Source organism: Anolis carolinensis, chromosome 4 (assembly GCF_035594765.1).
Source record: "Anolis carolinensis isolate JA03-04 chromosome 4, rAnoCar3.1.pri, whole genome shotgun sequence".
In the NCBI taxonomy this organism is placed as follows: domain Eukaryota; kingdom Metazoa; phylum Chordata; class Lepidosauria; order Squamata; family Dactyloidae; genus Anolis; species Anolis carolinensis.
The window spans coordinates 151,480,282-151,506,364 of NC_085844.1; the positions used below are offsets into that span (position 1 = coordinate 151,480,282).

Below are 26,083 nucleotides of genomic sequence, written 5' to 3' on the forward strand. Positions count from 1 at the left end.
AGATTAATAGATAATGCTCCGGCATGAAGGTAGCAGTGCTCCATACAGTCATACCGACCACATGACCTTGGAGATGTCTACGGACTCTGCCAGCTCTTCAGCTTAGAAATGGAGATGAGCACCAACCCCCAGAGTTGGACACAACTAGACTTAATGTCAGGGGGAAACCTTTACCTTTACCTATCTGAGTCTGTGGTTAAACAAATTTATTTACTATTTATTTACGACTTTTCTATCCCACCTTTCTCTACCCCGAAGTGGACTCAAGGTGGCTTTACACATAGGCAACTATTTGATGCCTTAAAAACAATTTACAATTAAAATGAACATTTAAATAGAATAATAAAATACATTAAAGCAATACAATCACAATACAAGCCTAATCCGGGCCGTTCCTATAATGAAATGTCGTGTTCTGTATGTCTGAGTATAGGACATAACACTGAATTCTGCAAATGCTCTATCTTTTATCTGAAACATACTGACCTACTGGCAACACTACTGTGCTGCTCTATATTTGCTCTCTGATTATTGTGAGCAGGTCTGTCACTATGGCTTTGATTAAAAGTGACCAGACAGAAGTCAGGAGTCGGACATGCCTACACATCCTTTCAAAAATATTCCTCTATAGCTGTAGATTTTTCTGAATGGGGACAATTCCTTCATCAAGTAAGGTCTGAGATGTTTAATAGATTGTAAATGAGAAACAATAACTTGGAATTTGAAAATACACATGCATAACTAAGCTAGCTAAATATAAAGCAGGACCCTTTCTCTTTGTGAAAGTGATATGCAGTAGCAAGCCAGTATAATTTTGCTTACTTTTAATTCAGTTCAAATATTCACAATCACATTTACTTTCAAAATGGATATCTCTATTATATTTTCAAAACCTACCACTTTGTTCTTGATAATTAGATTTTTGAAATATGTCAGCATTAAAATATGTAAGTCTGTATACTTGAAGAAACACTGAAAATGTGCCAGGACCCCCTAGTCCAAAAGCAAACTAAATCCAGTGTGCTTCCATAGAATTCCACATTGATTAAAACAAAAACAAAATTTTAACAGTTTATTCTTGATAACGTTAATATTTAATAAATAATAATAATAATAATAATAATAATAATAATAATAATAATAAAGCCAGGTTCAAGCTATGTTTATTCCATACATGTCAACATGGCAGCAGTTCTAAAAACAATAATGACTGGTCTACTTAAAAGCATCCTACTGAATCAGTTTTCTGTGGAAGATTTACCTGCGGGTGAAAGGGTGTGTTGCTCTCGAAGCTTTAGAGGGCTACGCTGCACCATCTGGGAATGTTGCGATATCTGTTGGTGGAATCTTGCTCCTGTTGGTCTTTGAGACTGTTTGCTAATATATGAAATGTTCTGAACTTGGGAAACAATATTGCTGGATGTCCGTGAATGGAGCAGTGGCAGCTGATGGAAAGAATTCAACAAGGATAATCCCTATTCCTTTAAGCCAGTGGTTCTCAATCTGTGAGTCCCCAGATGTTTTGTCCTTCAACTCCCAGAAATCCTAACAGCCGGTAAACTGGCTGAGATTTCTGGGAGCTGTAGGCCAAATCACCTGGGGACCCACAGGTTGAGAACCACTGCTTTAAGCTGTCTATTCCAAAAAGTTTCCAGACATACACACCCCCTTGCATTAACACCCCCCCCCCCCTTAATTTCTCCTTGAAAATCAGGCATCTACAAAGGAGCAGAGTGTCGAGAAAGAGAACACTCTTTCTCTGTAGAAGAAGGGAAGGTTTAGGAAAGAACAGAGATATCTTTAGGGAGTAAACCAATGTATCTTCAGGTACTGCTATGTCATTTACATGTACACAGATGTCAGCATATTGAAGAAACATGGAGAGCTAAGTGGAAAGTAACAGTAAAAGCTCTAAGCATTTTACATAGAGGAAAATGAGAGAAATGTACCTTAAGTTGTTCTCTGCAAAACAGACCTCTTTTCCCATTTCCATTTTGGTTTAAACATGTTTCTTTAAAAGATAGAGTGATCCATATATTAATGACATGGGCATTCAAGATAGTGTTATAATTTTCACTCTGTATGGCACACAGTATTTCTTTTTATTCCTTGTTGCTCATTTTGTACTTTTCTGTTCAAGGCCTTTCCGAACTTTGAATGGCCCAAGTGATAACATATTCAGTGGCAAATATAGTTTAGGCAGACAATTCTCTTCTCCTTCTTTAAGTTTATGGCCCATACTTCAAGTAGTATTGTTATTATTGTTATTTTTGGTGGTGGTAGTAACATTATTTATTATTTACCTTTTCCTCAAAACAACGCTGTTTGAGAATTACAATAAAGTAGAGTTTCACTTATCCAACATAAACGGGCCGGCAGAACGTTAGATAAGTGAAAATGTTGGATAATAAGGAGGGATTAAGAAAATGCCTATTAAATGTCAAATTACATTATGATTTTACAAATTAAGCACCAAAACATCATGTTTTACAACAAGTCTCCCAGTTGTTTGGGAGTGTGGCTGCACTTGTGTTATTGTTGGGCATGTTGGCCTACTATGAGTTGCTGCCTAGAGAAACAGCTGTGGATCCAGGTGGGAGGCAGAATGCATTGGATAATACAGAATGTTGGATAAGCAAAGGTTGGATAAGCGAGACTCTACTGTAGTTAAATATATCCAAAACAATTAAAACAGTATCAGACTAGTATAATTGTGTAACATAAAGACATTCTTTTACCCTCATCAGATGGGCGAAAAATTAGCAGCATGCTCCACTTCACTGCCCCTTTGAGCACAGAGTCTGCCGGCTCCTATTACACAATGTACTACTAATCCATGATTAAAGGGATGGCAAAGTAGAGCATGCCACCACAGCAGCAAGTTTTCATATTGCCTTAGTACAATGGTCGATTCCCCCCCCCCCCCCAATGGGATCGCCCTGCAGGTAAACTGAGCAATGCGGGACGTGGAGCGACAAGTTCCCCATGTCCCCAATAGCAGTCGCCGGATTCACCACAATGTGTGGTGATTCCAGCAGCCAGTGTGAAGAGGTCCTTAATCACAAGCTCCCAGGAGAAAGAATGAGACAGAAGATGACAGAGAAGAAATCCCACTTCAGCAGCTAAATCAGTGGTTCCCAGCCTTTGGGCCTCCAGGTGTTTTGGACTTCAACTCCCAGAAATCCCAGCCAGCTTACCAGATGTTAGGAACTGTGGGAGCTGAAGTCCAAAACACCTGGAGGTCCAAAGGTTGGGAACCACAGATTTAAAGAAAGTTTGCTTGGTTCCTTCTTTGAAGAGGTTCATTAATAAATGGAGAGGAGCAGGGGAGAGAAGGCAAGTGAACCTGATTCAGAATCACTGCTGTCCGAAGAACTGGAATTTCCACTGGTGCTTTCCGAGTCAGAGGAGGTACTACTGCTACAACTGCTGCTACTGCTGCTTTCACTCAGTCGGCTTGATCCTCCAATATTCGATAGCACGGCATTATTTTCAGCTGCAAAATTGGGGAGAACTGAACAAAATACTGTCAGAGAAGAGAGAGCAAGTGACAGTGAAGGTCCACCATTAACAGAGAGACCTGTTCTAATCAAGGTTGCTGAACACTGATTCTGGAAAAGGCCATAGGAACAAATTATTTTGCTCCTTTGGCCTTTTTTACAGGAAACTATACTATGGAGTAAGTTTCCAAGTTACAATGGCCACATCTCCCCCCACTCTCTTCAAGATTTCAATGTGGTTCACTTCAAATCTACACACAGTGTTGGGTTCACCTACATGTACTCAGTTTCTTAGAGCTAAGTTGTCCACTGACGTCCACCTGCTTCCTTTCTAATTCTTGCTTCTTCTCAAAATTAAATTCCTCCTTTGATTTTTTAGCTGCATAGCAAAGAGGGACAAAAAATAAAATATGATGATTGCTATAGTCAATCACTCCTGGAAAAAAAACAGAGTTTATGCTTTCCACCCCAAAGTTTTTTCTGAACATTACATACACACCATAATGTTTCTTGGGTCTTTTTCTCAAAGAAGCCATTACGTATTTCTCCAGTTCCCTTAATGTTGACGCTTTGAGAGTTTCAAAGTCTATTTCTATTTCACCCGGATTTGAGTGTCCCAGTGAAGGTTCCCTTGACTGAATAATATGGACCACTCTGCCAAGCCTTTCTCCTGGGAGTTTATTTATGTCCAAACTTAACTGCCTCTTTTCATCATAACTCATAGGCTTGGCACTTTCGTCATCTTCAGACTTGTACATTGGCTCATCTTGCTGCTTGATTTTCTTTGAACAACTGCAAAAAGAGAAAATAAAAATGAGTTAACTACACTGCCAACAGCTTTGAGTCCCATTTACTACCCATAAACAATCTTACATGTTCAAAGACATTTTCTTCTTCAGTCTCTTCATTTGCTTCATCTTTCTCTTCTTTTGACGGTCATACTTGTTTTTGACTTTGTTTTTTCTTTTATCCTTCTGAGATTTTCCTTTCTTCCTCCTTTTCAGTCTGGGTAATGCAGTTTTAGCCAAAGCTTGCAATTGTTGATGAATAGCCTTAAGCTGTTGCAAAGAAAAGGGAGAAATGTTTCTGCGCATCTTTAAACAAGGTCTAGGAATATGGCTACCAAAAAGGGAAGGAAAATACTAAAAACTCTAGAATCTTTGTGTGTGTGAAAGAGAAGGGAATATTTTGACCTCTTTTTCTATAGGCCAAGATAACTACCCCTGAATATGTTTTCCAGATTTGAGATGGCAATTTAGCCACAACAGGGGAATCCTAATGAAGGGAGAGCCAATGGATTGAGACTGAAGTCTTAGAGTTTCTACCTTCAAGAAAGGTAAAAATTTTCACTGGGACTGCATTTGGTTGGTTTTTCCTCTACTGCACCTATATGATTTTTCCAGATGCAACAGTACAGAGGCTTCTCAATTCAGTGTTCTCTGCCTAAGAAAGGGATGGACAGCTTTACCCAGGCCACATACAGCCTGGATCTCAAGGAAAGTTGCTAATTGAAATTTGACTGCCTGGATTTTATTATTCTTGTCTTCCAGTTCCCATATGACCAAAGAGGGGAGATGAAAATAACAAAAAAGAACGTACGCTCCTGCCAGTTAAGGATAGCATGAGGGAGGAGGCCAACCACGGTAGATTGCTCCTCATGCCATCCTGAGAATCTAGGTTGTGATTCTAACATCACAATTTTCCCTCCTCCATTGCAATTTTAACACTTTTGCTTGATGAAAAAAAACCAACAGAGCTTTGAAAGCTTGCATAACTATTTTGTGCATTTTTGGTTCCCAAATAAAGCTATTGCTGTTTTCAGGAATTTGGATACTTTATCTGTAGGCTGTTATCCATATATTACGGTGAAAAGGGGAACTTGATCATGCAGAACGTAGGGTAATAGGAAACATACATCAAATAGAAGCAAATAATATTTAAGGCAATTAATATGATAATACATATATTGGAACATTTTTCACGTTAGTTGTGTAATGTGTATAAGTTGACTAGATAGAGTATATCCCTTTATTTCTTGTTTCTCATTACATTACTGTAGCTTTGCTGAGACAATGCAATAAAACAATTTGAAGAAATACATAGGGGAGTTTTATTCTTTGCATAAGGAACAGCTATAATTGAAGATGCCTAATTTAGCACCAAAACAGGACTTCTGTTTGTGGGTCATCATTTAATCTGTTGGTTTGGTACATCTAACTCTTGTAACACTTTTCAATGTATGTTCACACATTTCCAAACTCGTTACTATATGCAGCTGTCACGAATAAACCCGCTTTTATCAGACATTTCTAGCTGTAGCCAATCAGAAAATGCTGACAAAGAAGGTGATTACAGAAGTCCTGCCCTCTCTTCTGTGTCAACTAATAGAGAACTCTTATTGGCAGATAGGGAAGTCAGGTTTGCTAAGCAAATTCATGTATCCAGCTAGCTCTGACAATCAAATTTGTTCCAACCCACCATCTCTCCTGTATTGTCTTCAGATATATCTCTGGTAGTCTTGCAGTCATTTTTCTTTGTCATGGGCAGTATGTATCTTTTGGATTTTAGCATAGGGCCTGGATCCATTTTGGAGTCGGTGTACCTATCAGACTTGGCTGGACATCCTCTTTGACGGATGTTGGGAGAGCGGGCAATCAGGATCTTGTCCACCCCAGCCACCTGGTAAGTGACTTTGTCATATTCCCAGGTGGTAGGAGTACCATGCAGTGACTTCCACCCATGTGGAATCCCATGTCTATCTTCCAGACTGACCCAGCAAAAGAACTGGATGATTTGGATTCCATCAATTGACTGGTGAGCCAACTAATGCCTGAATTGGAATCCATACTGGCATGAAATATCTTGAGATGTAACCAATGAAGCTGTGGTCTTTTTGATGACAACGGATACATTTTGCGTTCATTATTGCTGCTGGAGTGGAGCTCCATTGCCCACTGATTCTCCAACATACTGCCTTATTACAAAAGTATAACAACACATTGATGGGAATATGAGCATTGTCACCTACCTGATCCTGGAGCTCCGTAAGTCGTCTTGCTCTTTCTTCATCCGAGTCCTCAGAAGAGGCATCACTGCTGCTTTCACTAGAAATAGATACCATTGGCCTTGCAGTGGAGTACAAGAGAGGTTTATGAGATGTTGGTTCGTCGGGAATTTTGGCAAAGTGCATCTCAAAAACATCCTAAACGGAAGAGAATTACGTAACTTTAAAACTCTGACATGATAAAAGGGTTAGATTTCTTTAGCACAGGGATGAGGAACATGTAGGAGGGCTGCAACCTCCATATACTTCATTATGGGTATCCTGCCTGTAACTGTGGAGTTGCCATTACTACTTCAGCAGTTTTATAATTTTAATGTAAAATATTGTGTTGCACTGAAAACACATTCTGTATTTTATTGGTATTTTAGGGTGGGCACAATTGCACTCATGTCTCACCTGTGGACCTCTCATAAACAGCTGGTTGGCCTCAGTGCAACTAAATAGTCAAATCCTGCAAGATTACTGTTATGTTATTAAATGCATTTTCATAGACTCACCTGAAGTTTCCTTGCCATAGTCACCACCTCTTGGTCAGGAGAGCTATATCTGTAGCAGTTCATAAACATTAGCCTAATATCAGCGGCAAATTCTTGTGTGTCTTTATACGCATTGTTTTCCATTTTCTTCTGTGAAGAATAAAAGGACTATAGATTCAAACTCTGAGATACAAGATATTCAGACTACTCTTATCTAGCTCAATCACAACCACTTGATAATGGCCTCTCTTTTTTCCATAGATCTTATATCACATCCAGAATGCTTCTGGACAAGTTGAAGAAATTTCTGTGGTTAGCCAGCTGAGACCACCTATTACATATTGTTCCTTTTTTATGCTAGATATAGTACATAGACTTGCAGCCACTGAAGATCCAAAAGTGTGTGTTTTAATATTATAACAGCTGCATAATTCATTCATATGACTGATAATAAACTACATTTATGATGCCACAACTCACTTACTTTAATAGTTCCAAGATCCATAGGACATTTCACAACATCATTATAATCCTCAAGCCCTGGGGCTGTAACATCTATCGGTTTATAAAAAAGCCAGGCATAAGCTTCATGCTGCTTTGAAAACATTTCTGTAAGGATCTCATTACAGTATTTCAATGATTCCGTGAGCTTAATATTTTTTGTGGGTTCAGGTGGGTGCTGGGAATCCGGCAAGCCTTTTTTTGTTGGAAGCTCTTCACATACTTCTCTGGAGATGATCTTTGAAATTTTGGGTTCGTTTGGCGCAGGAGAAGATTCACTGCTTGCTGTGAGAATTGCAGTAGTGGTATCAGCTTTCCGTTTCACACCCTTTTGCAAAACAAAACAACAAACCAAAATTAAAACACATCCAAGTTTTAACTAAGGGGTGAATTGCAATATTTGAAATTTATATTAGAAAGTTTTCAGATACGATGCCCATAAATCTAACTATGATTTACATGCAGCTGGGCTGTTTGTTCATCTCATTCATTTCCAGTCCAAAGCAATCTTCTATAGGAATTTAGATTTTGGCTGGTAATTTTTCAGAATGTATTCAGGTTGGAATCTATATACCACTAACTTTAGCATAAGGACTCTCAGTGGAACTTTACATCTGAATAGACATGTAAAAATTGCACTATCAGCAATCTTTTTAAGAAGTTGAAAGATTGGGGGTGGAAAAAATTGATAGGATAGTTATTTATCTGTTTATACAGTAATATATACCATCTGAGGTGAAAGACAGCTTCTGGTGCATTTACAAAACATCTGCCAGTAAAAACATCACTGATAAAAATACTTTAAGTTATACATACTGATATACTGTTTGCACTGGTTATATTATTAAAATATAAATCAAGCTGTAAGTTAAAGTGTTCTTAAAATTCAAACATAAAAAGAAGTACTAAAAAGTCCAGTTCATCCAGTAATATCCAAACCACAGTTTTGCCAAAGAAATGCATAACTCCAAATCTCACTGCATCTCATACTCTTAACAATTATCCATAGTTTAGCATTACAGTGAACTCTATAATACAGTGTTTGTTCAGATTAGTGTTCATCTGCTCAGCAACTTTCCCCCTTTAAAATCACTTACTTTAGTTCCTGTTTCAGTGGCTGACATTACATTTGTTGATTCGGTTTCAGGTGAAGGATCTGGGGTGTGTTGTTGCAGCACTGTCATCCGAAACTGCCTAACTTTCCTAGGTGGCTTTGGTGGTTGACTTTGCTTAGCTTGTGGGATACTTGCATCAGATTGCTCAGCAACTAGGGAAACAAATGGAATAGTAAATAACTTCCAGTTAGGGATGTGCATTCGGGGGAAATCTTGTCCCGTTTCATGTCCTGGCTTTTGTTGGGTGCCCTGATTCTTTTTGTAAGCCTCCTGAAATTGAGAGGGTTGTTTTCAGTTGTTTTGTTTTGGGGCCCAAAAATCGGACCACTATTGGGGGGAGCTTCACACCCACTGGCTCTCCTTTCCGGTGTGTGTTCTTATTACCTGGCACCTTCTGTTTCTACTGTAGAGTAAGAGGTGCCTGGCTGCAGGAACTGGCAGGCACGTGTGCTTTTCTGGGCATGCTTGCACGCCCTGCCACACACACATTCCAAGGAAAAGCCTGCCAGTGCCTGTAGCCAAGTGCCTCTTGCTCTAGAGTAAGAGGCACTCAGCTGGAGGTGTACTTGGGCCTGCCTGCCTGCACACCCCACCACACTCAGAGTGTGTGTGTATGTATGTGGCGGGGGGGGGGAGGTGCAGGCAGGCCTGGAGCATGCCTGAAGCTGAGCTCCATGCCTGCATGCCTGCACACCCCGCCACACACGCACTCTCTTTCCAAGGCAAGGAGGCAAGTTCAGATACATACAAAAGCAGGCTTTCATGTCAAGCAGATTTTCGTGTGAGGAGTGGGCTTCCTGTTTCATGCTTCTGAAGAAACGGAAGACACGAAAGAAACAGTAGAAATGGTAGAAAGGAATTTCATGCACATGCCTACTTTCAACAATGCTTCAGAAACTGAAGTTATAGTTCCTTTGTCCTTTGCCAGCAGGTCTACTGTCACGGCTGGGAAACCTTGACCATAAGCTATATCTTGTTTTCATGTAAGGATTGTTATTTAAGACACAAACTTTAAAAGTCTGCTTATCTTTAGGCCAGCATTGCCAACCTGTGCCTTAGTGTGTTGGACATGTTCAGCTATCAGTCAATCATTTTTGATCAGCCTATGATGCTATTTTTCTCTAGATCTTTGTACTTTTTCAAACCTTGAGGTTCTTCAAAGACTTTGTGTTATGTGCATGTGTGCACGCATTTACATACATTCACACCTTTTCACCACATAACAATCAGCGCTTAGAGAATGTTCACTATTAATATGCAAGACAAAGAACCAGAGTCCATTCAAGATATTCACAGTAACTACAGACTTCTGTACAGTCACTAAATAATGTCAGAGAACCTTTTCAGTAGGCAACATTGTCAGTCTAAACAGTGTTTGTTCTGTAACTTTAGTTATCCTTATATAGTTGGAATTCCCAAAAGCATTCATCATAGTTTTAAAAAGGTAAAGGTTTCCCCTGACGTTAAGTCCAGTCATGTATGACTCTGGGGGGTTGGTGCTCATCTCCATTTCTATGCCGAAGAGCTGGCGTTGTCCGTAGACACCTCCAAGGAGGTGCTTGGAGCGCCATTACCTTCCCGCTGGAGCGATACCTATTGATCTATTCACATTGGCATGTTTTTGAACTGCTAGGTTGGCAGAAGCTGGAGCAACAACGGGCGCTCACTCCGCTCCAGGGATTTGAACCTGGGACCTTTCGGTCTGCAAGTTCAGCAGCTCAGTGCTTTAACACACTTTGCCACCGGGGCTCCTTAGTCATAGTTTACCTGGCTAAAAAAAACAAGAATCCCATGACATGGTAATCATTTTCTGAGGCAGTCATGAAACTTCATAATTGAAGAGAATAAAGTTGATCCTCCACAATTGAAAGTTTAATTTTTGCAGATTTGATTCTTTGTGGATTATTTGCTGCCACTGCTTCTGCCCTATGCCATTTTAAATAGAAAGTTTTAAGGCTCACCTTGGGCAAGCTTCGTGAGACTGAGATAAACTGCAAATGTGAAGTGAGGCTTGTAAGTCCCTATTAAAAATGTCATAGGACAGCAGTGGCGGCAGTGACAGTGTGGGTTTCTATACTGCCTTAAAACCAAAGACAAGAAGTGGCATGCATTTGCTCCCCAGTTCTAATAGCTCCCCCTTTGCCTTACAATTTGTAAAAAGCTATTCCCTAGCATGTCAAGGGAAGAACTAGAAGCAGTTGCACTAGACATGTGGATACTGAATTCAAAATGTACCAGGACAAGAAAAAATTAAGGCAATTAAAAAATTGTCAGGAGTTACCAGAAAAGATACCAATATAAGACAAAGGTTGTTTGAACCTCAGAAATAAAAGCGGTAAGCACAGGGATAAAAACTGCCATGTCTCAACATACTTGACCAGTCTGGACAAACCCAGGATCCTAATTTGCAATTTTTTTTTTACTGTGGCTATATACTTTATTCCAGGCATCTGGAATTGGTGGAGTTTATCTTTGGTTCATATCTTACTCCAGCCCAAAGTGCTAAATTTCTTCTAACACATTTTGTTAAGTATTTTCTTACCCTCTGTAGTTTTCCTTTTTCTTTTTCCTTGATTGATCACAATTATTTTCTCTTCGAGGGGCATTTGTGCTATTTTCTGCATAAAGACTTTTTCTAGCTCCTGAGCCATGAAAACAATGTCATCACCCGGCTGAAAAAAAAAACACATAGTAATTGACACAGCTGCAATACTTCTAGACTCAGTGTCGGGTTTGACTGAAGCCTTTCAGATAAGGGGCGATGGATATGTCCACCCCTGGCTTTTAAAAATATAAAACATGGATGCTAACGATTGGAATCTCCACTTGTTCATGAAGCCCATGGGATGATTTTGGAGATTGTCATACTCTCTCAGCTCCAGAGGAAGGCAAAACCCTTCTGAACAAATCTTGTCCAAAAACCTCTTTGTGATAGTTTCACCTTAGAGTTGCTACTGGTCAGAACGGACTTGAAGACACACTGCAACAAACTGCTTTTTATTAGTAGATCATTCACTGCACTTTAGCTCTTCATTAGTTTTGTCTTAGGATGCATCTACACTGCAGAATTAATGCAGTTTTACACGACTTTAACTGCCATTGCTCAATGTTATGGAACCAGGGGAGGTGTAGTTTTACGAAGTCTGTAGCCTTTCCTGCGAAAGTGTGCTCGTGCCTCACCAAACTACACCTCACAGCACTCCATAGCATGGAGCCATGCCATTAAAGTGATGTCAAACTCTATTTATTCTGCAGTGTAGATGCACCCTTAATCTATAGTACTCTTTTGTGTAGCATTCCCACCCAGTCCTTGAGCCAAGATTTATAAAGAGCTTGTAAACATTGCTTTTTGAGGACTATATCTCCCAGAATACCCAAACCAGTATAGTCATTTGCTAGGGAATGCAGGCAATGATATCAGTTCGAAAGTAATGTTTTCAAGATATTGTTACAGGTTTTTCCCACACATACCGTCAACTGCTTTCTCCCAGATCTCTGATTGGCAGAATCTTGGAAAGATACAGATAGTTTTGGTCTAGCATTGCCCCCCCCCCCCAATGTTTGGTGCCAGGGTTGGGGGAGAGAAGGGAAGTACTACTTGAATTTGGTTTTTATTTTCATGCTAATGTCCTGGTTTTATCCCCACCCGACCCACATTTTTTTGTTTTGTTTACTTCATCTTTTAAAAATCTCTTATTTAACGAGTTTTATAGCCATCATATTTCCAGTAATTACACTAATAAATGTGATTTTTGTATCATGCATTTCTGAGCATATATGAATTTATGCAAAGGCCTCTAGCAACAGAAATTGGACTCTGTCAGCAGGAAGTCACTGGAGAGGAGACTAATGATGTTTCAGTGATGGAGGTTTAATTTAAACATATGTGCAGGCTGAGAATAAGGCAAGAGCTTGCAACATTAGCTCTCAAACAAGCTCCTGTTCTGCACCAGATTTCTAGGGGAACCACTGCATCAAAGGAGTTTTCCCAAAAGAGAAAATATTTGTTTAAAATATATATGTAATTTCCCAGCCCACATAGCAATGATCAAATAAAACATGATTAAAGCATTTTAAGGATAGAAATATTTTAAAAATGCATTACTCTAAAAGCAGTCTAAAAATAATGCAGAATTGAGTTTCAAAATAGCACTTTCAGTCATACAGAATATAATTGTTTTTCTCTTGTAGGTAAAGGTAAAGGTTTCCCCTGATGTTAAGTCCAGTCATGTCTGACTCTGGGGGTTGGTGCTCATCTCCATTTCTAAGATGAAGAGCTGGCGTTGTCCGTAGACACCTCCAAGGTCATGTGGCCAGCATGATTGCATGGAGCGCCGTTACCTTCCTGCTGGAGCAGTACCTATTGATCTACTCACATTGCCATGTTTTCGAACTGCTAGGTTGGCAGAAGCTGGAGCTAACAGTGGGCGCTCATTCTGCTCCAGGGATTTGAACCTGCGGCCTTTCGGTCTTTCCTCTTGTAGGAAGCTTAAAATAGCTGGGTCCCGCCTAACCTCCTTGGGTAGGGAGTTCTCCAGCCAAAGAGCTGTTACAGAAAAATCCCTGTTACACAAGGTACTGGGGGCATCAAACAATGTCCCCTATGAAGATCTCAAATTTCTGGCAGGTTCATATGGAAGAAGGAGATCTTTCAGATATCCTGGCCCCAAGTCATTAGGGCTTAGCAGGTCAATACAAACACATTGAATTGAGCTTGGAAGAAAACTGGAAACCAATTAACTGCTTCCTCCTTTTGAGTGCAGGATACACCCAGAAAAAGAATCCCTAGTACTATTGCCATTTGAAAGAGGTTCAGCAGCAAAATCTTCAGCAGCAAAACCTCCAACCACTTCCATCATTTGGACAGAGAACAAAATGTCTAAAGAAAATAACTATATTCTATGGTTGAAACTCTTGAAACCTTTTTCAGATTTTTCTAAAAATAAAAAAGTAAATGGCTTGCCGCTATAGTGCAATAATGATGCTATTTTTACCTATAAACCATTTAAAGCCACTATTTAGACAGCTGTACTCCATAGAGATGTTTTCTAAAGGTTTTTAATTGCTTTCTTATTACGCAGTGTTACTTTTTATTTTTTTTAAGCTAATGGTGTAATAATGCCAAGATGTTATGCCATAATAGTGTTTTTATGGTTTAATGAGTATAAATGAAAGGTTTTTGGATAACACAACTTGAAACTATTATGGCATAACATCATACCATAATAAAAACATTTTTCCACAGGAAAGAGGATGGCATGTCCTATTTTTGTTCCTGTTTGTCATCTCTCACAATATCAGATCTTGACAGTGATGGATACACAACAATGATGTCATGCTGTAATAGTGTTATCATAGTTTAAAAGGTAGGAACGAGCAGTTTTTAACAAGATGGTCTGAAACCGAGTGGGATGAGCATTTTAATTTTTCACACGAGAAAGTCATACAAGTCTGTTTTTCTTTCTGTGCTACCTATCACGATGAGAGATTTGGGAAGCAGTGGGCTGACCATAATGATGTTGTGCCACAATAATGTTATTACAACTACAGTATATTAAAAAAAAATACTGAAGCAAATCAATCATGAAGCTGAAGGCAGGGCAAATGGAGTGGTGATAACAGCATTAGTGCAGATGTAAATTGGCAGATAATGCTATTGCAGTACAAATGTAGCAAGGATATTATACACTACGTCAACAACAGCTGTCATTACTAGTACAGTTAAATTGGTTTTCAAATGGTATAACCCTGCACAACAGCATAGTGTGATAAGAACTATAGACATTTCCCTGTTGCTCAGTACAAGTGAGGGAAAATGTGGTTGCAGGTCATGTATGGTCTGAATCTCCCTTGACCCAGAAGTTCCCCACCAATATTCTAGTAATAAAATAAGCGTTTTCACTCCTGGAAAAGTTCAGCAGTTTTTGCACTGAGGCAGTTGCACAATCTACAAGCAACCCCACCCCCCCGCCCCCAAGTTACAAATGTTAGTATTTGTTTTGATTTTTTAAATGTTGGTCTTGTTTGCTTGTTTTGTGCATTCATGGATCTATTTACAAGCAATCTACGGAGACAGGAAATGTCATACAGAGCAATAGCCAGGAAATGAAGTCAGGCGTAGCTAGGTTAGCAAACCTCTGACAAAGTCATTTTATGCTCTCCCAGCCTTGCCTGATTTCTTAAATATAGCAGCATTGGCAAGATTACCAACTTCATGTGTTGGGTTGCAACAGTGTGTTTGAAGTAAACTGTGCAATAAAAGTTTGATCAGGGAAAAAATGAAATTCTGCTGTAGTGCCTGTACTTCTGTGCGTGCCTACTTACAACAGGCAAGGTAAACAGCAGCTGCTGCCAGAATGCCTTACAGAGCATGCACAAGTAGCAAAAAAGAGGGAAAGGGGGAAAGCAGACATGCCTGTCACACTAAAAGCATTTACCGTTTCAATGAAACAGAAATCTATATGTTCGGACACCAAAATGAAAATGCCTACATTTTGGGAAAAGCTCTAAACTGGTGTCTATAAGATTCAAATGTTCTTGTTTACTTATCCAAGACTTATCCAATTTGGTTGCTACATTTCACATGCGGAGATTATTACTTTTGGATAAAAGATTTACAGAAACATGTTGAACTTCCAGTAATGACCATCCAAGTCAGCAAGCCATTAAGTGGACTGCCCCTGGGGTCAGGTGTTCGCCCAGAGGTAGACGAGGAGGCAGTCATTGGGTAATATCCATTTCTCTGTCATGACCTATTTCTTTGTTGCTTCCTCCAGATTAGTTTTTTTCCTGCTCTTGATTGCAGTTTAAATAGCCTTTTGTTCCATATTTTGTTGTCTGATCTCTTATGTCACGGTGGTACTTCAATTACTTTTGAATAAAAGATTTGCAGAAACATGTTGAACTGCTCTATTTTTTCCATATTATTTTTGCCTTGGGTACCAAATTTTCTTTTAAATAAGTAAAACTCAGAAACACACCCAAGTTGTTAACACAGGTATCAGTGTATTAGAAGACGTGCTCTTACCTTTTTCATGATGCTCCAGTACTTGCTTTCTCCATCCTATTGTGCCAACATATATTCTGCTAGTGTTAGAAAACTGCAAATAGCATAGTCAGACCACTAAATAAATCCAAAGTATGTGGATTTTAATATTCTACATACCTTATTGTACAAATAGCAGTTTGCAAACATTGTTTTAAAGTTTTCAATACATTCCGCTGCACATGTGTAATAGTTATGCTCCAGGCGTTTCTGAATGGTGGTCAAATCCATTGGGTTTTTAATAATATTATAATAATCCTGTTTTTAAAAACAGAAAACAGGGAAGGGAGAGACAACCATCAGACTACTCTGTATTTAAAGAGCACAGTTTCTAGCCTAGGATACTGACAATGTATTTCTTGTTATTTGTATATTAAAAGAGGCCCTGCCATTAATAAAACCTTCAAAATAATAATAAAAGATTAGGATAGTACCAACATCTTTTTCATTTATAGTGGCAGATGTGTGCCACCATGTGGAGATGGTGAAATGCAAGCTATGATACACAGAAGAGTAATTTGTCCAAGATGTAGCAAGGTCATAGCTAAAGTGATAGAGGAATAAAGGAACCTCCTGATTTGCACATTTTTCCGTCACACTAAATAGCTTTTAAGAAGGTTTGTACTTTTCTCATCTTCAAAACAAAGGCTGTATTCAGTAATATAATAATAAACCATAGGTTATTGCAACCAGAATTTATCAGGCCACATCTGGGCTTGTACACACCTTTCCTCCCTTCAGCAGTATCTAAAAAAGCTTGGAAGTCTCCGATTTCAATGAACTGCGATTTAATATTGGATCCAACCCTATGCTGTGGTTATTTTTTAATTATGACTTATTGAAAAAAGCCAGATCTGTGCTGTGTTTCAAATTATTCCCATAATTAACCATTGGGTTCAGTAATCATGACAAGCTATAGTTAATCTAAAACAGAAGCAAAAGATTCCAGGCTCTTACAACTGAGCTGGAAGGAGAAGGAAAGGGTACATGAGCTCTGGCATTGTGTATTAAGCATGGTTCCTATCAAAATACATGATGGTTTATTATGACATCTTAACCCAAACAAATAGTGTTTTTCAAATTTTATTAAGAGATTATGTGGAGTTGGTGCTTCTTACACTACAGTGATTGATAGTTCTTCCACATCATGCTTTGTAATGTGCTAATAGCAAATGAAACACAAAAGCACTGTAGTTTTGCTTCAGTGCCCCAAAAGATAGCTCACTTTGGAGACGTTACAGATAATTAGAATTTAAAAAATCCTTCTAATTTGGGAAATCAGTTGGCCTTTAACTCTTAGCATCCTGTAGAAATGAGAAAAGAAGCCCTTGGAAAAATGTTCTAAAGTGATGTTTTCCCCCTAAAGTACAGCGATATGAACAGGAATTTATTACCTTGTGTATTTACATAAAAGCTCTGTTGATTCACTATGAAAAACAGCATTACGTCATTTAAGATAACCCTTGTTAATGCAAATTTATCAAGAAATCAAAACAAAAGTAGGTGTGTATTCTTCTTTGTAATGAAAAAACCTTTTACTCATATATCTGGCCTTTCCTAACTAGCTTATACCAAGCCGAGACCAAAAGAATGCATGATCAGTTCTTCCAAGCTCTTTGCTCATACATTTTTGTGCTTTTCCTAATTTCTTTGACAGATTGAGGAAACCACTTTTTAGTTCACCTACATCCAGAGAGCACTGTGAACCCAAACACTGATGGATCTGGACCAAACTTGGCTCGCATACCTGATATGATGCAATTTGATTACTGGAGGGGTTTTGGGCAGAACTGCCTTCTTTTCTGGGAGTTGTAGTTCACCCACGACCAGGGAAACTATGACCTCCACCAATGATGGACCTGGTCCAAACTTGGCACACAGAACCCCCATGACTAACTCAACCTATTGGAGGGGTTTGAGGGCACTGACTCACCATAGAGGAAGTTGTAGTTTACTGTAAAGCCAGAGAGCACATTGAACCCCATGCATCCAGAGCAAATTTGCCCAATGTAACAAACTTTAAGTATGGATGGGAGTTTCTCAGGGTTAACCTGGCATGATGTGAGTTGTAGTTAATCCCCAACTTTATCCATTTTGTACAATTGAAACATTAACTTTTTCAAATAACCCAGGCAACGCCAGGTACCCTAGAAAATATGTAATAAAAAGGAATGTTCTCAGAGATACTTTTCAATTCTGGAAAACTGAATGTCAGTAAGCATATTTATGCGTTCAACACCAACACAAACTGAGCACTGTAAAGATCTGAAAAATCTGTATTGTCTCATGAAGTCTTTTGAAAATTTAGCACCAGGGTCATGATTTGCATCTTTCCAGATCCTATTGCTTTTTATCCCACCTCCAAAACTGTATAAATACATTTTATATTTGAGGCCTTAATAGCACTCTGAAATCCAAATAAACAGGCTTGTAAACACAAAGGTTTGTGCAAAAATAAAGACTGGTTAGTCTTTGAGATGATTCCATATTTCATTTTTTTTCCTCCCTCCACCTTCCTCCTGTTTATATTCCCAAATGGTCATCTTTTGCATGTCAAAAGTTGGCGATACAGTGTTCGTACATGTAGATGAAATACAATTTAATGTCTGACTCAGAAATCTGAACAGGCAGAACTGGCCCAAGGGTAGATCCCATTTTTAAAAGTACATTGAGTGAGTGACCTCTAATATTAACCTCAAGTGACAGTTTCTCTTGAAATCCAACACCAGAAATGTAAGGTGACAGTCACTTTGAAAGCACTTTTGGACAAACTGACCATTTGAGTTTGTCACGAAAACAGAAACATGTCTGAGGGGTTTAGCCTTCACTGAAAAGATCAAAGGCCTAGAATGATTTTTAGCCAAAAAGGTTCACAGACTAAATATATATTTTGAAGTTTAGCTAAAAAGATATAGGAGAAAAGGGCTGGAATACTGATAAATACCAATACCAATTATGACTTGACAACAATCTTTCAGTAAACTGCTAAATTATTTATTTATTTATTAGGCTTGTATACTGCTACTCCCAGTTTGGCTCGGAGCGGTTTACAGAAATAGATTAAAACAATACACTTAGCTTTAAAATAACAATAAAAACAATAAAAACAATAAAAAATAAAAATAAAAATTTACAACATCATATGATTAATTGAAAAGGGACCAGATTTTATTTGCTGGGGCAAATAGCAAATTGGTACAACTTTTTCATTTTCTTTTTTGCTGTTTTGGTTCTAGTGATTTCCTATAATAGGAAACACTAAAGCAAAACAGGAGATAAAAACAATTGTTACTTTTTCCTTATTCAGTTTTGTATTATCTTACATTTCCTGCAGTCTCACAATAAACTTTTTAAAGGGGTATTTGTTTTGGTCATGTACGACCTATTAAAAGTTGAATATCTCATTGAGTCTCAACCAATTCGACATAGTTTGTGGCAGCCACAAAAATGACGGTTCTGGAGTATTATTTATTTACTTACATACAATATTTATATCTTGCCTTTCTCTACCCCGAAGGGGACTCAAGTATAACAACTACTTTCAAAGTAAATACTACATAATTAAACAGGAATAATACTTTCAAATTTTGTTACATAGTGTAATTGTTAATACTTGTTTTGTATGCAAATGATACTTTACTGTTGTCTATCAAGGGTGGAACTAACAAGAGAGTTAAAGTAAATCTCTTCACAATGCATTTGAGGAACTTTCATAAAGATCAATCACACCTTGAAATGCACATTTTTATTTTTGTTAAAATATTACCCAAAATTTATGTACAAGGACACCAAGTAGGTTCTTACCGGAAGTTTTAAACCTGCAGCATCTACAGGTTGATGAAATGGCCAAGAAAAGCTATGCCTCCACATCGCTTTCATGACCACCTTCTGCAGATATTGAAGCTGATTTGTTAAACGGCCAGTTCCTTGGACATTGATATATTTTGGAGGCGGAGGATTAACTATTGTCAAGTGAGGTTGGGTTGGGGTGGTCATTTTTATTCCTAGTGCATTTATCTTACTTTGTAGGTCAATGTCTTCAGCAGAAGATCTGTAAAGTAAAAAGAGTTGCAAAAAAGTTCTGTTGATTGGTCTTTGCTCCAGACAAACTATGATATTTTACAGTTGGGGTGGAAAGTGGAATATGGTATGAATTACCATATCTTGTTTTAATCCATAGTTCTTTGTGACTAAATATTTCTTTAAAACAAGCTATCAAAACAGCAAATTCTTCTCAAGTATTTTTTTTTGGGGGGGGGGTCTTTCTAGCTTTCTGCAACAAGAAACATCCACTGAAGAGCATCCATGTTACATATTCACTGCAAGCACAAGCACATGCTTTGAGTAATGGTATTGGATAACAAAACCCCATTAAGCAAGATATTGCAAAATATTCAAAGGTATCAGCATGAATGGGGGATTTCACTAACAGGACAGGAATATATTTATTTTTTACTTCATTTCTATCCTGCCTTTCTCCCCATATGGACTCAAGATGGCTAACATGACACAACCCATGTTTTTTTAAAAAAGATGAATACATAAATTAAACGATTAAATATTTGTGTCATGGATGCAACAGTTAAAATATAATTAAAATTACATCTAAAAGTTAATCCCCCTCAAATCCTATCCATAACATCTCCAGCAGGGCAGAGATATGTCTTCATCATCTGCCTCCAAAAAGCAAGAAGGGATGCGGCCATGCTGGGTCTTCCATGGGAGGGAGTTCCAAAGTCTGGGAGCAGCCACCAAAAAGGCCCAGTTGCTTGTTCCCACCAAACGCAATTGAACGGGACAGAGAGAAGGCCCTCCCCAAATGATTGCAGAGTTCTAAAAGGCTCATAGAGAGAGATGGTCCTTCAAATAATCTAAACCCAATGCTTTTCCAATGTGCATAGGCTAAATATATATTTAAAAGGCATTATATTCAGGGCTATTTTTAAGGGCGAGATACCAGCAATTTATACACATACCCTTAGTCATTCATATTTCTCTCTATTCTTCTAGATTTCTTAACAGTCTTCCCAACTGTCATAGAACCTTTCAGGCTGGCTTATGAAGTCTAGTCAAGAGCTCCATAATTCATCATGTCATTAGCTATACAATATGTATTGAGTCTTGGGCTTCCCTTTAAAAAGGGTGGGTGAATCCTGATGATTTTCAAAAGGACCTTCTCTAACTAAAGAAACAGTCATTGAGGACCTTATCACATTAAGTGAGGGATTTGCCACACATTGTGGCGAATCTGTGGGGTACCAGCAGGGGGTGTGGAGAAACTGTCACCTCACACTCCGCATCGTCCAACTTACCACTGGCCCCATCCAATGGGGGGAAGCATCCGCAGGCCAGCTTCCCCCCATTGTAGCAAAGGCAACACAGGAAGCTTCATGTGTTGCCGCAGTGGTGGCGTATGCCATTTCCTCTCCCTTTTCACATGGAGCCCAGCCAGAAGTAGATGTGCGTAGTGTAATAGGCTCCACATGAAAGGGGCAAGGAAGCAGCGTACAACGGACAAATCAGTCTGTATGATGACGTCGCAAGATCCAAGTGTAAAATGTTAGAATCAGAGAACAACAGCACCAACATAACCATATAATTGATGATGTGGTCTGTGAACTTGAAATGATTGGCTGGAAAAGGTTTCTTTGGATTCTGGTAGATGGCATAAAGAGAATGTCTGTGTGGTATGTAGCTGATTTGAAAGAGTGTATTGAACCCCAGAGCACTTGGCAGGATTTTTTTTGTACTAAGTCTCACAAACCTAACCAGAAAGGCTTTAAATTGAAGTATGTGGGGGAAGAAGATAATATTCTGGAATGAAGAAGTTTATCATGTGCTGGAGATAACAGGCCAACTGTTATAGAGATAATTGGACAAATAGTACAAGCCCTCACAGTGGGAGGTGAAAAAGCTGAAATAAGCAGCTACAAGGAATGGTCCACATTCTTATGTCTATACCTGGATGCTGAGAGCATAGGAAATAAACAAGATGAACACAGCAAAGCAAATGTGATACCTAGTGGGATGAATCTCATGATTGGAATTCAGTAATAGAGAGGCATAACTCACTTCAGAAAAGTAGACCAAACAGGAAGGAAAGAAGAGAAGTAGCATTATATGTCAAAGATGTTTACACCTTTGAAGAGATCCATGACCTAAATCCAGGAAGCTAGGTTGGGAGAATCTGGTAAAAACTCAGAAACAATAGTAATGCCATTATGGGAGTCTGAGGACTTGGACAATGCTTTCCTAGAACAGATGACCAAACATTCAGAAAGGAGTAGCAATGGAAGATTTCAAATATCCTGATATTTTCTGGAAGTCAAGCTCTTCCAAGCATGTCAAATCTAATAAATTTCTCATGTGCCTTACACATTGTCTCAAAGGTGGCAGAAGGTGATTAATGGCCATTTAAGATCTGGTTCTTACCAACAGTGATGGCCTCACTAATGAGATGGAAATAGTGGTATCCTTAGGTGGAAGTGTAGTCAGAATCCATTCTTGATTTTAAGGAAGTTGATTTCAGTAAATGTTAGGAAATACTGGATGTGAGCTTATGGTCAAGAATACTAAAATGTGGTGAGGGTTGGGGTTGTCACGATGGACTGGATTTCCTTAAAATTGACTATTTCAAACAGTTCCAATAGGGAGGAAATATTGGAGGTGTCTAAAGAAATAAGGATGGACATCTAAATAACTTTGAACTAAAATATAAAAGTACAAGAAATGGAAAAGGGAGGAAATCACCAAGGAGGTATTAAAATGAAGTCAGCATATATAAGCATAAAGTCAGAAAAGTTAACACAAAGATTATGCTCAGGCTTGTTAGAGAGGTTAAAACAATAAAAATAACTTTTTTGGATATGTGCATAGTAAAAGAAAGAACAAGGAAATGTTCTTTCAGTATGGCCAACTGCATACTGTAATACTGTAAATACCAATTCAAGCTAACCCAAGAACCATTAATATCATACTCATTACAAGTATCTGGAGGTATATTTATTTGATCAAGAATCTTCTGACTTCTAATTGGACATAAAATCTGTTTGTCTTGACCCAACTTGGGTCCAATTCTGAGCTGAAGACTGTGTGCTTTGATCAATGCCTTTAACTGCTTAGAAATCCAGAAAGCTGATGTTCTGCTTGGGCATCCCTCATTCACTTGGATCAATCCAAGATTGAATGGCTTTTAAAAATCATTACTTGTAACTGCTACTATTCTGTTCTGGCTTCAAGTTCACATTTCGAGAGCCAGAGGTTTTTTTTTTTTCCTTTTTGATTGAACCAAGTCTGAACTGTATTTTGCTCAGAGAAATCTTGTAGGCTCTAAATGTTTTATTAATCTGGCAAAGTGCCCATTGGGTTCCAGAGTTGGCTTCCTCATAGGCAGGAGCATAACCTGGCTTGTGAAGTCAAGCATCTACCTCTCTTTCAGGTGTATGGTGTGAGTTGTCAGCTGTGAATATTACACCTAAGGTACTGAGAAACAACTATAAAATAGATTTATTGGGAACTTTTAAGATAAAGATCCATTGGCAAGGCTCATTACATAAATCTGTTTTAACCAAACTATTAAATGATCCCATGATCCTGGTAACAGTTTAGCCTTTGTCGATTCTACCAATCGCGATCAGAATTGTTTCAGAATTACACTAATGGAGTACCATTGCTTCAGTTCATTCCAAATAAAGTAGTTTTCAAGAGTTATTAAAGAAAGTTGAGATTGGAGTTTCATTTTTTTGAAACATGAAATGAAAACTAAAACTATTTTGGACTGGATGGCCTATGTATTTATTTATTTATTTGCTCTATTTCTAACCCATCTTTCTCTACCCTCAAGGGGACTCAAGGCGGCTTACATGAAGGCAATTATTCAATGCCTTAAAACATATAATACAGACATTAAAATTAAAGTTAAATTAGATTTAAAAAAACATATCAAACATTTGAAACATTAAATTACATCAGAAATCATGCCATCCACAATCATGGTCCAGGCCTTTCCGTAGTCATTCCATATTTTCCAGATCTGTCATTACACTGCCCTATTCACTAAAAGCCTGGTCCCACAACCAAGTTTTTATTTTTCATCTAAAGGCTAGGAGGGAGAGGGCTCAACTAACGTCACTGGGGAAGGAGTTCCATAGCTGAGGGGCCACCACTGAGAAAGCCCTGTCTCTCATTCCCACCAATCGTGCCTGCGGGGAAGGCAGGATCGAGAGCAGGGCCTCCCCGGACAATCTTAATTGGTTCGGGGAGATATACGTTCAGACAAGTAAGCTGGGCCAGAACCGTTTAGGGCTTTATAGGCCGAAGCCAGCACTTTCAATTGTGCTCAGTAGCAGACTGGCAGCCAGTGGAGCTGGCGCAACAGGGGAGTTGTATGCTCCCTGTATGCCACTCAGATGAGCAATCCGGCTGCTACCCATTGCCATTATTTTATCAAGGCATCTTGATTTCCTGCTTCCTTTCTTACTCAAGTGTATATAAAGTTTAAAGCAGTTTAAAATAGCTTCAACTCTTTACAAAGCTGAGGTTTTGTTAGCTAGTTAACACCATTGGTCGATTGAATATAAAGTCTAAGCCTTCCCTGATCCATTTACTCAGTAGGTACAGCCAGAGCTGGCCCTAGATATTTTTCAAGTGTAGGCGAACAGAATTTTGGTGCCCCCCCCAAACCAATCACTGAAAAATAAAAGTGTTGGATAAGCGAAAATGTTGGATAATAAGGAAAGATAAAGGAAAAGCCTATTAAACATCAAATTACATTATGATTTTACAAATTAAGCACCAAAACATCATGTTTTACAACAAATCAATAGAAAAAGCAGTTAAATACATGGTAATGTTATGTAGGAATTACTATATTTGCGAATTTAGCACTAAACATTGAACAAGGATATAGGGCAGTGTGGACTTAGATAACCCAGATAGCCCTCAGTATTAAAAAAAAACACTCTAAAATCAGGACAATAAATAAAGAACAACACTCTGAAAACAAAAGAAATCCAGACAGTAAACAATCAGGGACAGCTAACTCCTCCCAAAAAAAGATTCTCCCAGGCAAGAAGAAGCCAGGCCTTGAAGCCACAGGGCCATTAAATGCTAATCAAGGTGATTAATTACAACATTCACACCTGCTTCAAAGAAAAGTTCTTTCTCCCACCCTGGACCTTCTACAGATATATAAACCCCACATACCTAGCTTCCAAGTTCCCACAGACCTCACAATTTCTTTTTTTTAAAATAATTTTTATTAAGTATTTTTGCATACAGGTTTAAAATAGTGGGGTTCCAAAATGGGAGAGGGAAGTAGGGGGTAGAGAGGAGGGGGTGGGGCTGGGAGAGAGGTTATAGAAGAGGGGGGAGGAAAAAGGGGAAAGGAGGAGAAACAAAAGCAAAGGGGGTGGGTTTTAGGAGGGTAGGAGGGGGGAGGGGGCTAGAGAGAGGCCCGGGTGTCAGGACCCAGGCTGCAGAGCACCAATAACCATGCGCAGAGACCAGAATCTATCTAATATCTTTATTAAAGGAATATATAAAGTCAATAAAAACAAGTGAAGAATATAGTTCAGAAGTAGACCTTTCAGGAAAGGTCAAATATAGTCCAGGAAAACAATGTCCAATATGTGATATTAGAGTCCAAAGTTATAATCCAATAACCGAAACACACACTTTGCCAGGCAAAGTGTGGGGAAATGACAGGGTCCTTTAGTCCAATGAAGCTTGACAACAAGGCTGGAAGCAAACTAGATTCTTGGCAACAAGGCTTGATACGTGGCAACAAGAGGCAAGAAACAAGGACGAGGTCCGTGGCGTGGTCCGTGGAAACAAGGAAAGCTGGATGCAAGAACGAGGTCCGTGAAACAAGGCTTAGAACTTGGTCCTGGAGGCAAGGGACTGGAGTAGCGTAGTCCACACACGATCTCACTCCACAAGGTGACGAATTGACTCCGCAAGGATTTCTTTGTGGGTAAACACCTATATAGGATCTTGTTTTCCCGCCAAGGAACACTTTCCCTGGGGAACAAGAAACGAAACCCATACTGTGTCCAGATGCATGACTCCTTAAGATTTCCCAAGGGAAACAGGCTTAATCAGCTAATTGTCTGGCAGCAATCCTGGCGCTTCTGCGAATCGCCTCCCTAGCGCCTCTATCTCGATTATAATAATCCCGGCGAGAAAAAGGGGGAGATTTCTGCTCAAGGCTTGTTTGGCTGACTTCTTGTGGGCAAACATCTTGCAGGTGCAAGGGCTCCAATTCAGGCTGAAACGGTGGGAAACCCAAGTTTTCCTCTTCATCTGCCACAATAGTACTAGGAACGGGACTACATGGCCCATGAGTCATCACACCGGGAGAGTCAGTTGAGTCTTTGGATGTC

The 26,083-nt window shown here is 39.0% G+C and overlaps 1 protein-coding gene and 1 long non-coding RNA gene across 11 annotated transcripts in view; one reads left to right on the plus strand and one right to left on the minus strand.

Annotated features, from left to right (window-relative positions):
• Positions 1–15,553, plus strand: part of LOC134298315 (uncharacterized) — a 40,475-nt gene extending 24,922 nt beyond the window's left edge. The window contains exon 2 of the long non-coding RNA XR_010005329.1: positions 12,848–15,553. This is a non-coding gene — a long non-coding RNA (uncharacterized LOC134298315). The remainder of the gene's footprint in view (positions 1–12,847) is intronic.
• brdt (bromodomain testis associated) overlaps positions 1–26,083 on the minus strand; it is a 49,475-nt gene that overhangs the window by 16,428 nt on the left and 6,964 nt on the right. For 6 of the 10 annotated variants that reach the window (XM_016993173.2, XM_016993172.2, XM_062977999.1 and 3 more), the window contains 13 exons: positions 19,506–19,752; positions 15,822–15,959; positions 11,199–11,328; positions 8,639–8,808; positions 7,525–7,869; positions 7,062–7,190; positions 6,529–6,702; positions 4,374–4,558; positions 4,000–4,292; positions 3,778–3,879; positions 3,347–3,526; positions 1,950–2,011; positions 1,262–1,445 (listed from right to left, as the gene is read on the minus strand). In XM_016993173.2, coding sequence (XP_016848662.1) covers positions 1,262–1,445; positions 1,950–2,011; positions 3,347–3,526; positions 3,778–3,879; positions 4,000–4,292; positions 4,374–4,558; positions 6,529–6,702; positions 7,062–7,190; positions 7,525–7,869; positions 8,639–8,808; positions 11,199–11,328; positions 15,822–15,959; positions 19,506–19,752 — 2,339 coding nt within the window. Of the gene's footprint in view, positions 1–1,261; positions 1,446–1,949; positions 2,012–3,346; positions 3,527–3,777; positions 3,880–3,999; positions 4,293–4,373; positions 4,559–6,528; positions 6,703–7,061; positions 7,191–7,524; positions 7,870–8,638; positions 8,809–11,198; positions 11,329–15,821; positions 15,960–19,505; positions 19,753–20,677; positions 20,698–21,013; positions 21,036–26,083 lie in introns of those variants that run through there. The other 4 variants (XM_062978000.1, XM_062978001.1, XM_008109254.2 and 1 more) reach the window with 4 other exon arrangements.